The sequence below is a fragment of the Hermetia illucens genome, chromosome 1 (assembly GCF_905115235.1).
Source record: "Hermetia illucens chromosome 1, iHerIll2.2.curated.20191125, whole genome shotgun sequence".
Classification (NCBI taxonomy): domain Eukaryota; kingdom Metazoa; phylum Arthropoda; class Insecta; order Diptera; family Stratiomyidae; genus Hermetia; species Hermetia illucens.
The window spans coordinates 204,244,241-204,261,491 of record NC_051849.1 but is presented as its reverse complement, the minus strand read 5'-3'; the positions used below and the strand labels follow the sequence as shown (position 1 = coordinate 204,261,491).

At 41.5% G+C, this 17,251-nt stretch overlaps 1 protein-coding gene across 1 annotated transcript in view; it reads left to right on the top strand.

Moving 5' to 3' along the window:
* LOC119647247 (probable G-protein coupled receptor CG31760) overlaps positions 1-17,251 on the top strand; it is a 178,263-nt gene that overhangs the window by 125,333 nt on the left and 35,679 nt on the right. Inside the window, exons 7-9 of the mRNA XM_038048125.1 lie at positions 1,660-1,769; positions 2,419-2,563; positions 15,658-15,866. Coding sequence (XP_037904053.1) covers positions 1,660-1,769; positions 2,419-2,563; positions 15,658-15,866 — 464 coding nt within the window. The remainder of the gene's footprint in view (positions 1-1,659; positions 1,770-2,418; positions 2,564-15,657; positions 15,867-17,251) is intronic.

Below are 17,251 nucleotides of genomic sequence, written 5' to 3'. Positions count from 1 at the left end.
CCCAGAGGACCCAGAGCATTTATTTTTCCACTGACCGACATTTGTGGAATAAAGGAGGAATCTAGAAGAGACTCTACGAGAGGTGCTGGTATCAGAAAATCTGGTGCCGAAGCAAATGGTAGCACGACAAGAGGACTCAACTCCATGATTGCATATATCCAGAACAAAGAGCGAAAGGCAGAATAGAGGAGAAAAGCGCGGTCACGTACGCCGTCTATAGAATAAAGGTGACCAAGCTAGAGTGAACTGACTCCGCCTCGTGATGTAATACCTTATTGTGTTTTTGTGGGGCAGGGAGAGGGTCACAGATAGCGAAATAGCGTCTTTTAAAGATATCAACCTCCTCAAAAAAAGAGGAGGAGGAGACAACCTCACATTTGACATACTGCCAGCTTCCTCCGGCTGTCTTCTTGGGGCGTCGTTACTTCGGGAAGTCCTATTTATCCTGTAATTCCTAAAGGAAATATTAATAATGGAGACGAAGATGTTGCGTTGGACTACTGGCGTGACAAGTTTCGGTCACATCCGAAAAGAGGATATCCACGATCGATATGGGGTTGCACCGAACGTGGAAAACTTGCGAGAGAGACGTCTTCGATGGTATGGTCACGTAATGCGCGCTAACGAAAACTCACTTGCCAAGATTGGTCTGAACATGGAAGTCGATGGTAAGCGACCAAAAAGCTGGCCGAAACAAGGGTAGTTTGATAAGTTGGATGAAAATTTGAAAGCCTCGCCATTGGATGCAGATCAGGCTTTTGCTAGAACCAAGTGGTGAAACCGATCACAGCGGGCCGACCCTGCTTTTGAACGGGGCCAAGGTTGAAAAAAAGCAGAAAAAGAAGATTATTGAGGCTTGAAAAGTTGATGGTATACGTTCCCTGCATGTTAAATTAAAACTTAATTATCAAAATTAAATTCCTTGATAACCTCCTCATCATAAATATAAATTGTTAATTAACCGAATGTGCGATCCATACATTTATTAAATCAAGTTAATTAATGTAGTTCTGAATAATTACTTGGCAACCTATTAGGCAATATAACTCCAATCAGCGTTTCCTACAATAGAATCAATTATGCACCACAATATATGTATTCAAATGACTTCATCAAACATTATTACGTACTTCCCTATAAATCTGAATTTCCTGTTTCTGAGCTTTCACGTCATATTAAATTCTAATTAATATGTATGTTGGGCTGAATTATAGGTGCATATTCCTGAAATGTATGTTCTCAATACGAAACCAAGAAACCACATTTGCTTCTAGAATCTACAGATACAATTCGCATATTCCTAATAGACAGAACATTGTATCTTTAGTATGTGGACTGCATTCCTAGCATCTCCAAGAAGCAAATATTCAAAGATAATTATCCTAACATTGAAATATATATAGTCTCCTTCCGGTTGCCTACAAAACCACCATGACAAAGATACATAGATACATATGAGCAAAGGACACTGTTCAACCCTAAATACCACAAAACACATTGCTCGCCTCGAACATTGGTCAGTCAATTGAAGTCCATAATTTACGTTTTATTCGAGGAAAATAGCTTACCAGGGACGAACCCTTTTGGGAAATTGTATGAAAAGCAAGTGAGATAACCAAAACCTCAGTAATAATTTCATCTTTTAACTATACTTTCCAGATGGCTTGCATTTTTCCTGTACTGGACACGTACTTTTGTATAGCAACAAAATGGAGTCGCCATATGGGATTTTGTATTACGTACACTTCGTTGCTCATGAAAACTTGGAGGTAAGTTTATCTTTCGTGCAGGATGCGTTTGAAATAAACTTCCTGAATTTATGCTTTTGTGGATTTCAAACGAAAAATATCCAGATTCCTTTGTAGCAATGTGGAGGAGAAAGTTATCTTAAATAATTGGGAAATAAGTGAAAATGGATTTGAATACGAATCAAGAGAAACGAAAACTTTGTTTATTTTTGAGTCAATTCAGGGAGAGGAAATATTATTAAACTTGTAGATATAGTCCTTACAACGAACGTCCTTTTTACCCCATTTTTGCAGCATCGACTATATTCAGTTCAATCTGCTACAAAGCGACGCCTATTTCAAGCATTTCCAACCCCATTAAGATTATTTATCAAAAAGTACCGAATAAATCCTAATCACTTACCCCAGTGAGTTGAAATCCTTTCCACATGGTGTTCCTTGAACACAAAGTATATACATCCTCCATAAAACTGTTATTTCCCGGCTATTGAACTTGGAAAAGTTTTTACCTCCAAGTGCTTCCGGCCATCCGAAGGAGCTGCTACATTGTTGGCTCTTCTACTGTTTTTCACCCCCTCCTGGATTTAATGAAAGCTTTAATCTAATTTTCTTCTCTTGCATGTTCGTACTTTCTCCCGGAACGCTTCCACTTTTCCCGGATACGGCACAGAGTATCACTAACATATCGTGTAAAATCTGCGCATAAAGTTAAGCTTACGGATAAACAACTTCTGCAATGGATGGTTCCAATTTTGTTGGTGATGCTAATATATTTGGGGACGTGGACTATTTCAGCTACACCATATGCGGAAAATGTGAGTAGAATTGTTCTAGTGTAATTTTTTATGAGTGTTTGTTTGAAGGTAGCAGCAGTAAGTATACACGGAAGCATAAAATAGTACGAAAAGGATAATTACAATGAATTATTGTTATTATTAGAGAACTCGGCGCGACATGATATCCTTCCGCTCAGGCATGTAGAAGATGGCAGCTAGTAAGACAGTGCGATGGTCGAGTTGGTGGAGTACTAGTTTCTTGATCTCTTTGCCCTGAGTTCGAATCCTGCTCCCTCACGGATGTTTCTGCGCAGAGGACAGTTGTCTTCTATCCTAGACTTATCACCCGCATATCAGAAAGTTCCTGGCCCAGGATGCGTATTGTTCTATCACCTCGAATTTAGGGCCGGAGAGCGAAGGCTGAAGCGGATCCTATGCCCCGTGAATAACAGGGAGTCTATCTGGATTGCTCTACGGAGATGGACCTATTGCCATGAAACTGGGTAAAGATGTGGAGATTATAAATTTCCTTACATGCAAAGAGTGCCATGATGATATGATATATGAGAAAGTGGGGTACCAACTGAAGAGACGCAGCCGTAAAGTGTAGCAGATCTCATTCTCAGAACCTACTCTACCGAGAAATCTAAAAAAAAAGCACGATAATACACTCATAAGGAATCTGAGCCAAACTAGCTCCAATCAAGTTTCAGTATCTTTAAAAAATTTATCAAAAACAAGCCGACGAACTCAAACTCGAGAATAATACAAAGCATAATAATGGAAAGTTTGATGTAAATCCTAGTTTTACTAACAAAGTTCTCAACTTCATGTGAAACCACTGCCCCTAGGACATTATACACGAGGCGGGATTTTTGTCGACTAAAACCCTCCAAATTTTAATCCAGGCGTAATCTCCTAAGAAGCATTGTAATAAAAACTAGTTCCAATTTTTTCTCTACGAGTGCATACCAGAACTCTCCAACCAAGCTTTATCAACACAAACTGCTTCATATGAGTATAATTCGGCATCTTCTGGACGCTTGACAACTACAGCCGTCACATCTAAGGTCGCTAACCACTTAGCTTCTGCAGCTAGCTTGAGGTCTTTCATGGTTATATGCACGCTAATTGCCTGCTCTGTGGCTCCCCCATAGAGTAAGAGTATTGACTCGTGATTTCTGTGAATGCAGCCCTTGCTGATGCGCTAGGATATTGAACGCGTCAGTATAGGGCTTTCAAAAGTCAGGTGAACAATCGAGGCAGACCCTTCTTTTCAAAAGATGTTTATATATAGTAACTTTCGTTGGCCAGAACTATACCGAACTGCATGAAAGCTTATAATGAATACTACCCCACCTGAGGGTCCAAGCAGAGAAGTTACTAGCAATCCCTAAGGTTTTCAAGCATTTCTTCAAATTCAAGCAGTATTAGACCTGGTAGGGTGTAACAGCTGCAGAAATATATCGATCGAAACTGGGTCCCATTTATTACCGCACGTAGAACTCACTCATAATGGAGATTTCTTTGTAGACTTATGCCACCAGTTTCGTCTATGCTGGATTTTTTTCTCGCGAACATAGGATACTCTCTCTGAGTACCTGTTGACAGAAGTAGTGTAGGCACCATCCTCTTCAAATCCACCCAATTACTAGTCTACGCTAACGATATTGATATTATAGGAAGAACAGCCCGAGATGTACAGTCTACCTTCATCGGCATCGAACAGGTGCCGCGAGATCTCGGGCTGTACATTAATGAAGGTAAAACGAAGTAAATGGTGCAACGTCAGCGCCAAAAACCAACAACGAGGAACATCGTATCGCTCTAATAATAATAATCGTTGGCGCAACAATCCATGTTGGAGCATGGCCTTAAAGTGTGTTAGAGCACTTCATTCATGGTCAAGCAAAAAGATAGGAGACTACAACTTTAAGACCGTTCAAAATTTCTAATATCTATGGTCGAGAATCACAACCGATAACAGCTATGACGATGAAATCCGCTCAGGGATGTTGGCTGCCAACAGTGCCTACTTCAGCTTACAAAAACTTTTTCGCTTGCGACGTCTCGCTATAGGGTCAAAGCTTTTACTGTACAAAACAAGGATCTTTCCAGTCTTTATGTATTACTCGGAGACTTGGGTTCTTATCAAGAAAAATTATGAACTCTTGGCCGCGTTCGAGAAAACAATCCTCCAAAATATATAACGACGAAATCCATGAGCGACATGACGGTTGTGGATAAAATCCGGCTCAACAGGTTCACCTACCGCAACCTAATCCGTATGGATGAGAATGAACCAACCCGGAAAATCTATAAGGGCAATATCTATGGTAGAAGAAAAAGACGAGGTAGACCCTGCCTGAGATGGAGCGAACGTGTAGGTCAGGACGCTAGACAGCTTTTAGGGATATCGAATTGGTGGACTTCGGCGCAAAACCCTAGTGTCGGAAGTTCCTTATTAAGACAGGCCTAGACCGGATGCCAGTTGTTGCGCCGGTGATGATGATTCACAAAAACCTAGCTTCCCCAGATAATATTTTGGTCGGCAGTGACCAGTGAGAATTCCCACTAGGATGGGGAGGTTCTTTTTGATGAGGTATAAACGGTACTTTGTCCACTTGAGTTCGTATACTCCAATAAGCAGCTTGGACTGCTCCATTCCGGACAAGCTCGCGCAGTATGGTTTTCTCAGCCATTCTTGTTCATTTTATAATGGCATAGCCATGAAACCGTTTTCGATTCCACAGAAGAGTTCTGGCCCGTGTAAAGGCGTCTTAACTCCCTTCTTAGCCAGTTCGTTCGCTACCTGATTGCCTACCAACCTAACATGGCCTGGAACCCAGAGTATCCAGTCCTTATTGTATGAGCCGAGCGTATTCAATCTCTCAAGGCATTCCAATACCAGTTTAGAGTTCACGTGATTGGACCTAAGCACATTGATCGCCATTCGGCTGTCAGTCAGAAAATTAATGGTCCGTGCCCAGTAATTCCTTTGATTAAAGGAGGCAATTCTGTCTATGGCCTATACTTTTCGCCTGAAATATGCTAGTGTGCTTACCCACTGCCTCCATGTACATCTTTTTTTTACCAATGACCATGTGAGGGATCCGTCAGTGGACCAAATAATAATTGGAAGTAAGTGAACCAAGTATTCAGTTGGTGGTTTAAGCAGTATGTCACAGCTACACTCACAAAGTTTTCCTTGTTACTCCAACGTGTTTCAAACTTCTTATCAAAGTGAAACCTCGTTGTCATGTGATCCACTGGTATCAATAATATGGGATACCGCTTAGAAAGAATATAAAGCCCCTTTCAATTTAAGCAGTTAATCGTCTCACTGATAGTCCCGGTCATCCTGGCAATTGCCCTCCTTGTCTGCATTTGTTTGTGCAGATTGAGAGGGCTTAATCCCAGGAATGCCAGGACATGCCCTCATTGCCCTACTTATACACACAGAGAGCATTCTTTGGAGTTTGCGTAACTCTGTGGCTGTGTGCTGATTTCAATTCTTTCTGTCCAGATTACTGGTCCATAGATGATCATTGGCCTTACTATTGAAGTTTATATCCAAAGTAGTATCTTCGGGGTACAACCTCATTTTTTTCCCACTACAGATCTGCAAGTCATCGAAGCTCTCATAGCTTTCCGGCATGCGTCTTCCAGTAAAACTTGGATAGCCACAGCTTCCCCGGTCAGGATCTCTAAATGACATACATATTTTAAATTACGTTTATAAATGATGCAAGCTCTTCGTTTTTTGCAAGAGGAGCCCCAAATTACTTGCATGTGTTCTCTTTGGAAGTTACCCTTTCAATTACCGCAGGTGGAGCTTTAGCATGGTGGAAATTTATCTGGGCTATATTACTGCGGGCCATTGGCACCGTTATTGTTTGGAGCTCTTTTCCACTGCGGGAGTATTACTCTTCTCCTCCGTGATTCCTTCGTGGACCTCGGTAGTTTCTTTCCCCGGCTTTCCCTTGTGTACGTATAGAGGTATGTTGTCAAACCTATAGGTGATATAGCAACTCCTGCTTTTGATTGACTCCAGAGATGGGTCATCCACCCTTTCCTGTGTGTCTTTGCAGTTTTATTTGAATTCACTAAAAGTCCGTGACTGAGGGAGCAACTGTCAACCAAATCAACTACGCGTTGTGTATTTCTACACACCGTTCCGAAATCCGGACCAACAAGTAGCATAGCCACACCGTCTGCATAAGCTTGGGGCGTCTATTGGAAAATTTTGCAGTTCGCTAAGTAGTGAGTCAATCATACATCCTTGGGCAGCGTTACGTCACTTCCATTGCTAGGCAGCGATCTATACCTACTTCAGAATACTGCTGTATTTCCGTTAGCATAGCATATATCCACTTAATTAGAGTTCCATCAACACCATGCTCTCTGGTGGCATTACAGAACTTTTGGAAAGGGGGATATTCAAACGTCCCTTCAATAGCTAGGAGCACCCCCATCGCGCGCTCATCTTTCAGAATTGCTTCCTCTATCTTTGAAACCAAAGAGTTTAGAGCAAACTCACATTACTTTCCAAGCTGGTAATTATGTTGGTTTTCATTTTGTGGGTGCCACCTTAGTGCCTTCTCACAAAGGTGATGCTCAACCACTAAGTTAAGCTGATTTATCTGAAGTTCTTTGGATTTGAGTCATCTTTCCCAGGTTTAGGTATAAAGACTTCTGCCAAGAGGTGGGCACGTAACCCAAAGCAAGACGTTCTCGAAAAATATTTCTTAGAAGTTGCTCTAAGTGTTCCATACCATCCTTCAGCATTGCTGGATAGATGCCATCCATGCCAGGTGCTTTGAAGTGGTCAAAAGATCCTGTAGCAGCTTTCGACTTTTCATTGGTAAGAACCGCCTCTCTCTCTCTCTCTCTCTCTCTCTCTACCATTCCGGTTACCTGTTCTCCCGAGTGATGTACTATCGGAAGAGTCAGTACAGAGTACAGACTCAACTTTGAAGTTCATGAAAATTCCATCGGGTTTTCTAAGAGAGTCTAATTTGACTAAGTAATCCTCTTGAAGGACTGCATAGGCTGGAAATCCGACTTTCTGCTTTTAGTTCGCCACAGTATATACAAAATGAGTGCCACTTCAAACGTTTTGCAGACCTTTTATATTCGCTGTGGAAATTTAACCAGTCTTTATTCTTTTTGCTTTAACAAGCACGATTCAGAAGTCTTCTGGTTGATATTCCAGTTTTCGGTTCCCCGATGGAAACGTTTTACAGTTTTGACCTCGGCAAATAGGACAAATTTCTGCAAAGCAGTATGCGTTTCAAAGTTTCCACTTGATCTTGTATCACCAAAGGAGTCCTTAGTCGTCTAGGGAGCTTTACTTTGCCCATTCCAGTTTCCTAAGATTCCGCTTTATTTGCACCATACCTTGGCGGTCACCAGACAAGCTGAAATAATAAAATGAAACAGATTCTCTCTCCTCTAGTATAACGCTTCACAACCTATAAAGAGTTCAAGGCCACTTGATTTTCCTTACACTGCCAGATCCCTTAGTACTTATGTTGGCGGAACACATAAAGAGGCATAGGGTAAGTAATCAGAGGTAACTACGCCATCAACTTGGCAAGTTGATAAGTTGACCGCAACTAAGGCAGAACTGTCTCAGCATAGTAACCTCTAGCAATGTTGATATCAGGACGTGAGTCAGGTTCTCTTTCTTCTGCTTTTCCTGATGGAGGTGGAAGAGAAGGTTCTGACATGCAAGCCTGTAGTCCACTCTCCTGAAGCTTCCTTCTACCAAGCCTTCCCCTCCCGTTTTTTGGAAGAATAAGGCAACAGTGTCACCGGCAGGCTGGCCGTAGTCAACTTTCCAGTTCCTCTCATTAAGAAAGTTGCTGTACTATTTTTCTAGCTGGCCGGGGCGTAGATAATAGGCGCAGGCTTGCCACTGAAGTGGAGAGCCTGTCTTTCACAGATTTCTTCGTGGGGGGAACATGAATCTGACGAGGACTTCAAAATCTTTACCTCGGCTTGATTCCTCAAAGTCGTGAGTATTTTCGAAGTTTGTAACTCCCTCTCACTTGGAAGGTTAGAATCCATTGCTTCCATCTCCATGTCTTTTGGACACGCTTAGCCTAGTAGTACAAGCTCCTCCACCACAGCAAGGTGATGCCCGAGGGGAGCAGAAGGAAATTACTGGAATGTAAAGATGCCTAATATATTTCCATCAACGCTTTCCACGACGCAATCTTTGAACTCTTCCAAACTTCCAATAGAGCAAGTTAAAATTATAAACACAACAGAAGATTCCAAAATTTCAAAAATAATTCGTACATTTTATGCGAAAACTTTTCGTTGAAAATAAAACTGTGATAACTGTCACTACACCCATTAACAGATAAAATATTTATATTTAAATTTCCGCTCGATTAACTAGATCCTAATTTGGCATGTATCCCTAGAAACGTACCCTAACCCTTCAGGAATTGCAAACTTTCCAGGGTGCATATTTAAGTACCCTAAGTTCCAAAGAAACTTAAAGTATTAATCCACCTTAAGTTATCCACATTCCTCTCCCGACGTAGCACTTTTCCGTTTAAGAATTCTCTCCGTCTTTTAGCACCGAATTACAGTACTCAAACTATTCTCAAGTATATTTACTCCCGAATTCCTTTTATTCTTACGGACGTCTTTCTGAATTACTTATCAACTTAACTTGGGCATTCTTCTTTTAACGGATTTCGAGCTCTTTTCCAAAGAAGTTGCTCAACAAGTTCGCAGAACAGTTTCTTTTCGTTGGTCCTACTTAATTAAATTATAGCAAGTCATGTAAATGCTTAAGTATGTACGTAGTGTAGTAGCAACAACCTGAATACATTTAATGAGACAAACGCTTTCAAATATATTAATCTCGGCAGGAACTTCGACACTGACTGGATTACGATTCTAAGTAGCATCTGCCAAGGCTCCCTTCGTTATTAATTCAGGTCCTTTTCAGTTTCTTCAAACTAATTCAATGATAAATATTCGCACACATCATAGCGAGCACGTCTTCGTCATGCTCCAAGCCAAATATTTACTTTGAAATTAGGTGGGAATTAGGTCACTGGAAATTCAAAGAAGTCGGAAACCGGAAGCTCCAAGATTCAGGTATAGAAGGTTTTGTAATTTCCTTATGGGAATCTCTAAGGGTGCACAACTGTTCTACTTTGAAATGTTATTGGCAATATATGGTATCTTAGCGTGCAGTAGCACACACATTTTTGTTAATTATAATAGAATTTGTACCAAACTTTCTATTATTTTGACCTACATATATTCGGACGTTTACTTTTGCAGAATTTTGTAATCTCTTACCATTCCTTTTTGCGCCCAAATGCGAGTTCATGGAGAGACAGACTTATAAGTAATTGGACGGGGAATTAGACGAAACCTTAAAAATGACCCCATAAAATGTAGAAACAGAGAACGAATATCAAAGTCTGAAATTCGCTCTCAGATGACCCGCATTTCAGTCATTATTACCAAAAATTTAAAGTAGTTTCAAAGTAGTTCGCAGAATATTTTCAGAATGTTCAGAGACAATTCGAATTTCGCTTTTTGGAGAAGTCCTCCCCCGAGCTGTGGCGAAATATCCAAGTAGAATATATACATATGTATGGCTGAGAAAGAGCAGTTATCACAATCTTTAGTTAATTAATTACTTAAATAAAATGTAGCAAAGTGCTATCCAGGTTGTAGTGGGCCCAATGAAATGAGACTCCATTAACTAAAATTTCCTCCAGTACAACGGGAAAAAAATGAAACCCAGAAGAAGTCGGAAAACTGCAGGGGGGGCGGGAGGGGAGATGAAAAACGTCAGAGAGATTAAATCTAGAAATTGGCAAACCAACATGAAAAACACGATAAACGAGCACAATGGCAAGAAAATGCAATCACTGCACCTAGTCAGGACTTGAATTACACGAAAATAATTGAATAGGGTTCAATAATAAAAATTGAAAATTTTATATCGTTATTGACGGTGAGATGGGTAAGTTGGTCGAGCGTCCATCTATCACTATTGTGCTCCGAACTCCAAAAGGTAATGGAAAGCTATTAGAACCGTATGTTGTGGTCCGCGTGTCACGGGGTTTCCCCCACACCGTACCGTCAGAGACTCGATCCCCTCGTATTTGATTTCTTTAAGAAAAGCCGCACTTGGAAGTAGAGCAGTCCCCATGTCCTCATCCATGAATGGTCTCAACTCATCCTGCAGAGCATTCTTCTGTTTTCTACTTAACACCTTGACTGGTTTGAGGTGTCCGGTTTGCGCAGATTCGACCACTGAAACTGACATCAAGTCAGTTCCATTCACATCTCTAGCTTCCCTTTTTTCCGCCTGCTCCATAAAAAGTATAGGGGAAATTACTAGCAGGTAAGATTCACTTTGTAACGTTTCACCAGTGGGGACCCCCATACGGGGGTTCCATCACTGTATGCACTATCCTCCGCGCGCAGCACCAAAGATGTTGTAATTTGCTCTATGGTGTATGTATGAGTCGAAAACTATCATTGTTCTCCGCTCTCAAAGTGGAGTGGATGCTCTACAATTTCCTTATATGATTGGATTTCAATCTATCTAGGAAAAAATGCAGCATCACATAATGACTTCTCCCGGGCACTTTCAGACTTTGTTGGCTCGAATACCAAGCTGAAACCCTCCACGTTTGTAAATTTGTCCTTTCTTGCATTCATGAACTTTACCCTCCAATGTCCAGAGTCCATTTCCGGGTTCTGTTCACCTGACATGCAGATGATGTCCTCTGCCTTCCTTCAAGTGCTCGGTAACCATCACTCTGTAACATCTGAATGTTCTGTCCTGCGCAGGACACTCAACTCAAAGCCGGGATTAACTTCAAGAGCCACTTTAAGTCAGCCTCATCAGTGCACTCCAAATGGAGGACTCATCACGAAAACTTTGATTGTTAAATCTTGCCTTCGTTCCAGGCTCCAGCATTTTTTTCCATAGGCATTCCCTCTGACAATTTGCCATCCATGGAGGAAACTTCTAGAGCAGCAGTCTGGACTAAGGCTGCTGCTTGCGCGTACGTCTTCTTCTTTCCCGCCTTCGTGTCCGTATTCCTGTGGGAGGGACAAGCTTGATTAAGATCACTCTCGCTGATTTGATCACCTCCCGACATACCGGTCCTATTCCCCTTGGCATGCGTGAATGTAGGCCCTCATGGGGAAAGCATTGTCCCCCGCAGATGTGTTGGTTTTGCGCTTCTTGCGCGCATTACCGCTAACAGAAGAGTATGGTGCATCCAGTGTAGATCTTACCGGAGTTTCCAGTTTATCCCTGGTTTCCGCCGAAAATTCCACTTCCTTGCATCCAATTTCTGTGGGCATTACCGCACCTAGTGGTACGGCCACGTCCATGTTCTCATTCGCAAGGTACTTCATCTTCCTCTACAGTGCCTTCTTCTGCCGCCGGCTTGGGACCTTTCCAGATTCACGGTGCCCGGGGCAATTAGGTCCATTTCCACCTACCAGTGCTAAGCCAGTAGCGTCCACGTCACCACTTCCCTTTCTTCCGTTCCTCCCGGTAAGGGGAAAGAGGAGGTTCTGACAGGCAGGATTCAGCCTGTAGTCCCCTCTGCTTAGTGGTCGAAGTTCCCTTCTGTCGACTCTTCCTTTTCCGTTTACGGGCAGATTTTGGCTGTAGTACCCCGGACAGGCCAATTCCTCCCAAGCTGAGAGTTTCCGTACTTTCCTTTCTGGCTAATTTCGATGTAGGTACATGCCTTCTACAGATTTATCAATAGAAGGGCATGAATGTGGTGAAGCCTCCAAAATCCACGCCCCAGCCGCGAAATGATTGCTCACGGTCGAAGTCTGTGACTTCTTACCACTTGCTTCCATATTCATATTTGAACACGCTTAGTGTAGTAGTTAACTACTACTGGCTTCCACACCACAACAAGACGGTATCCGAGGAGGAGCAGGAAGTCAGCAAAAGCAAAAGAACGAAAAGGAGTGTCCCCCACTTTGAAAAACGGAGTTAAAATTCCGGTAGGTGGGAGGACAGTAGCCAAAACGCTAGTGCCAACAAGAAGACCGTTTTGTAATCAAAAACGCGATGGTTGGACAAAAATTGAGCCAAAAAGGCTCAAAAGGAAAGGAAGACAATGAGGACCCGCTTCGAAGTAGTCATTATTCCTAGCACTGGTATTATGTCCTACTCAGGCATACTAAGAAAGATGAAAGGTTACTGAGATCTAAAAGGTTTATCGGAAAATGTCAGCCGGTTATGGAGGAACGAAGAGGGTATCATGCTGGAGTAAAAAGAACCGACAAGAGCAAGGAGAAAGATTTTCGCAGCCAACTCAAAAATTTACTTGATGAAAGTGCTATCGTACGTGGTTTAAAGGATGAAACCGCTATAAAGTCTAAGGACTTAGCTGAGATCACTTCTAAGGGAGCAACTTGCGATGCAGAGCTGCACAGCCCTGCACGAAACGGTCTTTAAGGGAGCTGGACTGATGCCAATCGACATTTTGGTCGAAGTTATGACGCGTATGTATAATAGGCTCCATAGTCCCTCTGATCAAGGAAGAGACGAGCTTAGAGGAGATGGTGGAAAGAACAGCTGCCCCAGGAAGTCTGATGGGAAAACTGCTCAAGTGCCAGACGAACTGAAATGCACCTAAATACATGGTAGGGCGGATTCACTACAGGTTGAGAAAGGCAGAGGAGTTGGGAAAGGAGGCGCTGCGAATGCAATCAGTTTTCGTAGAGTGAGGCTAAAACCATGCTCGCACCGCGATATATCACTTTGGTATGGTTCCGCGAGAAATGGTTTTACGGGGTAAAAAATCCCACTCAATGGACCGCATGCACCAGTGTCTCTTCAAAATGTCCCCCTCCAGAGAAAAGAAGAAAAGAGAGAGGCAGTGAGCCGTTTTAGGTAAAGTTTTGTTTTCCACAAATTTGTGGCATTTGCTGATGAGCTGCCAAGCAATGGGTGGTTACAGAGTAGAAACATATATCACGAACGCAACTTCTATCAGATATTCGTAGCAGATGGCTTCTGCGAAAGGATCAAGGAAAAAAATCCATGGAATGATGCAGAAATAGAGTTCAAAGAAACTTGCTTCACGGTATGATTATTCTGCCCCCCTGTTTTTACCATTTTTCAAATTGTTTGTAATCCATTGTGGAAAATTAAAGCATATTAAAGTCGATCGACTCTCTGTCTTTTATTCCGGAGATAAAAATCTTCAAAAGGGGTTTTCTGCTCGCTCTTCGACCGTTATTATAGCAGCGCCTTCTTCTAATTCCATCAGCCTAGGTTGCATGCACCCTATCATGTAATAGAGTACTTCCAATTTTCATGGCCCGCAAGCATGCCCCAAGCTGGATTTTGCGTCTCCTACAGAGTGTTCCTTCTACTGGTGAATCTAGAATGATGAATGCCTTCTCTACATCTACACTTTAATATTGACAACTGGCCTGTAGGTATTCTCTTCCAATCTTAATTACCACTTTTGCTACTCAGCATTTCCTTCATTTATGGGTTCTTCTTGAACCGACGATCGAGGGAACTGATTCCATAGGAGATGCCCATCATCTCATTGATTAAAACTTTGGCCGACAGCATTGCAGCAACGGGAATTTTATTTCATTTCTGTTATAATCTCAGTCAATTCGTTGCGGAACAGCACAAAACGTAAGCCAGAACCCCCACATTGAATGTATTTTACTCTCAGAAAGCTAGAGCAAGAGTCTATGAAGATACTCGCCACGTCCATTGGGAGGACAATACCTGAGCAATCTTCAGAAGAAGATCGGACCATATAACTTTTTACGTGCTTGCATAGGGTTATCTGAAACCTCATTTTTTTCCTGTTTACCCTGTTTGGGCGATAGCTCTTAGGACTGGATGAATCCTTCCCTCTTTTTAAGATTGGGAACACTCGGGCTCTCTTCCATTGTCCTGGAAAGAAGGAATTGGTCAATAAATTATTGAGGACCTGAGGACCACGTTGGGAATACCATCCATACCGGATGACCTCTTATTGTTTACCATTTGAAACATAGAAGTTAACTCCACACATGAGACAAAGCCTTCAAACAGCTTATCACTTGGTATGAGATTAGACTGCAACACAGAGCTGAACCGGAGAACTGTAGTGTCATTCAGGCTATATTTGAAATTAGGGACATCTCGCTCTACAATTTCCGAAATTCGCGTTGGTTCTAAATCATTTTTGAGCCATGCACCAATTCTAAGTGCCCCCATATAAGTTTGAGTTTCAGAATGATCACGATGTAATTGCCTTGTGCATCAGCAGTTACACTATTCGTATCTATACCAGAGTCAATAAGGTGTTGTATTTCGCTACCACCGACTTTGATTCTCGGCACAGTTACTCGTGACTTCCTCCGGAATAAGATAGTTATCTTTGTATATGGAATCTGAATCGCTTCGTAAATAGAATTTACTCTCACAAAATGGCCAAAGACTGACGCTCCAAAGTAGTTGACGCAGGACGGTAGAGGAGGAGCGTAGGCATCTCGGGAAGTCCTGGATGGAGCTGAAGCGCATTTCACCGAACCGCGGACGATGGCACGTAGGGGCAGTTGAAGCGATAAACGGCTGAACCAAGAAAACTACATACAAACGATTCATCTCTCGGCGCATTGCTTAGGTTTGTATGGTGGAAGAAATGCAACGCGCATATTCAACGCTCTTCAATCACTTGTGTGTGAAAAATTCCGCCACCTCTTTCATGGTGTTGGCGTGGTGTATGTGATACATGGGATAGGAAAACATACACAAAAAAAAACCATCTAGGCGTCATCGACGCACGCGCCAAGTAACTACCTCGTATCTAACCCGCGTATAGGCAATGAGACCGATACACTGTAGTCTGGGAAAGATTCTATTTCGCATGGCCGAAGGTCACAGCTACGTCAGATCAGCATGGCGACCAAAAGACTGTGTTATAAGCAAATTCATGTAAAATTTTCATCAACACCTGATTCCTTTTTATTTTACCTCCTTTACCAAATTTTTCATTAAAATTTTAACATCTTCGTTCAGTTTCAATCGTTATTCTTACATCGTTACATTCTATCTAATTTAATTGTTTGAAAAACTTTTAATCTAATTTCAGATTCGTGATGCAAATAATTTGAAATTCAAGCAGTGCTCATATAACTGGTGGGACCACAGTCTGGCTATTGGAGAAGTTTTTTTTCTTGCCTGGGGGATCCGAGTTTGTTACAACGTGCGAAATGCAGAGTCGTTATATAATGAGGCCCGACTGATATCCTACGCAATTTATAATATAGCTACAGTCAATATTACAGCAGTTGCCTTCCAGTAAGTATTATGGATCAAATATATAGAATTAATTATTAGTACAAGACTTAATTCCTCCTCCTCCTTCTTTTTTAATCGGCGAAGTAATCGACCTTGATTTTCTTTTGATTTTACTTATATGAGTGTCGTCTCTATTCAATTAAACCAATCCCATAAACAAATTTTTGAATCTCCACTCATATGTGTACATATGTACTTATATTTCTGAAGATGAATTCGAAAAGTTGGAATCCATTCATTTCATAAATGGATGCATCTTTTTGGTAGTCAAACTTAGCATCGTTTGTGGATGGATGGCCCACACCACTTTCATATTTTGAAATAGATTTTGATTTGATATGTCCTTTGAATAAAAGCTTCATCCCTATGTCAATAATAGCATATTCGACAACCTGCTGCCTTTTCGTGATTGTCAATTAAAAAAGCAAAAGGCCAGCAATAAACGGACCCCACAGTGAAAATTCGTCCATACGTGCTGAAAAGCAATATTTGCAAATGAGTACCCAAACATAATCAACACGATAATTAACATTTTTATTGAATTTTCGCCACACGCTAGCGAAAACCTCCCTCAACCTCATGCATACCCTTTGTTGTAAACAGACATATGTAGAGACAATGTTGTGCCACCATATCTGAGTCATTAAACCACAGCGAATTACCCTTCCACAATGGGGTATTTTAATCAAAGGCAAAGATTTATGGATTCGCTTCTACGGATTTCAGAGTCGTCTATCTCTTGCGTAATAAAATAAGAACACAACAACCCAGCATAGAGAGCCTCATGGAAGGAGAATACGGAAAAATTAGTATGCACCCCTTTTCAGTATAGACAGGTTCGAAATAATTAAAATTTGCCGTAATCGTGGAATAGAAGACACGGTTTTGAAGGGTTAAGGGTAATGTTTCGCTGTTAGCTATTTTGGAATACTATGTAAGCCTTAAAAACAGAATACCGTATGGGTTCATCGCGGTTACTAAGTAACACAAAATTTAAAGGGGTTGAAAATAATTTTCACAAAACTGTTGTCTTAGGAACAAGTTTTCCGATGTTTGCGGTGAATAAATTAAAATGTTTGATCTTCTAATAAAGTGAATATGTGAATGCTCACGCATACATCCTAGTTCCTTTCTTTAATCCAATCTATTTCACCAAACTCACAGAGTGTCATACTATAATTGAAGGAAACATACTGCATGGCTGCCAAATGTCAGGTAGCTTTAAAAGGATATGTATTCACAACATTGACACGAATATCTATAAAGTTGACGAACTGCATAGTCCCAAAATCACGAAAGATATTTCACGATAATTTGAGGTCAATTTTAGTTCTTTATCCAATAAGGCACAGGAATCAACAAATGGCCACTTATTTTAAGGATAT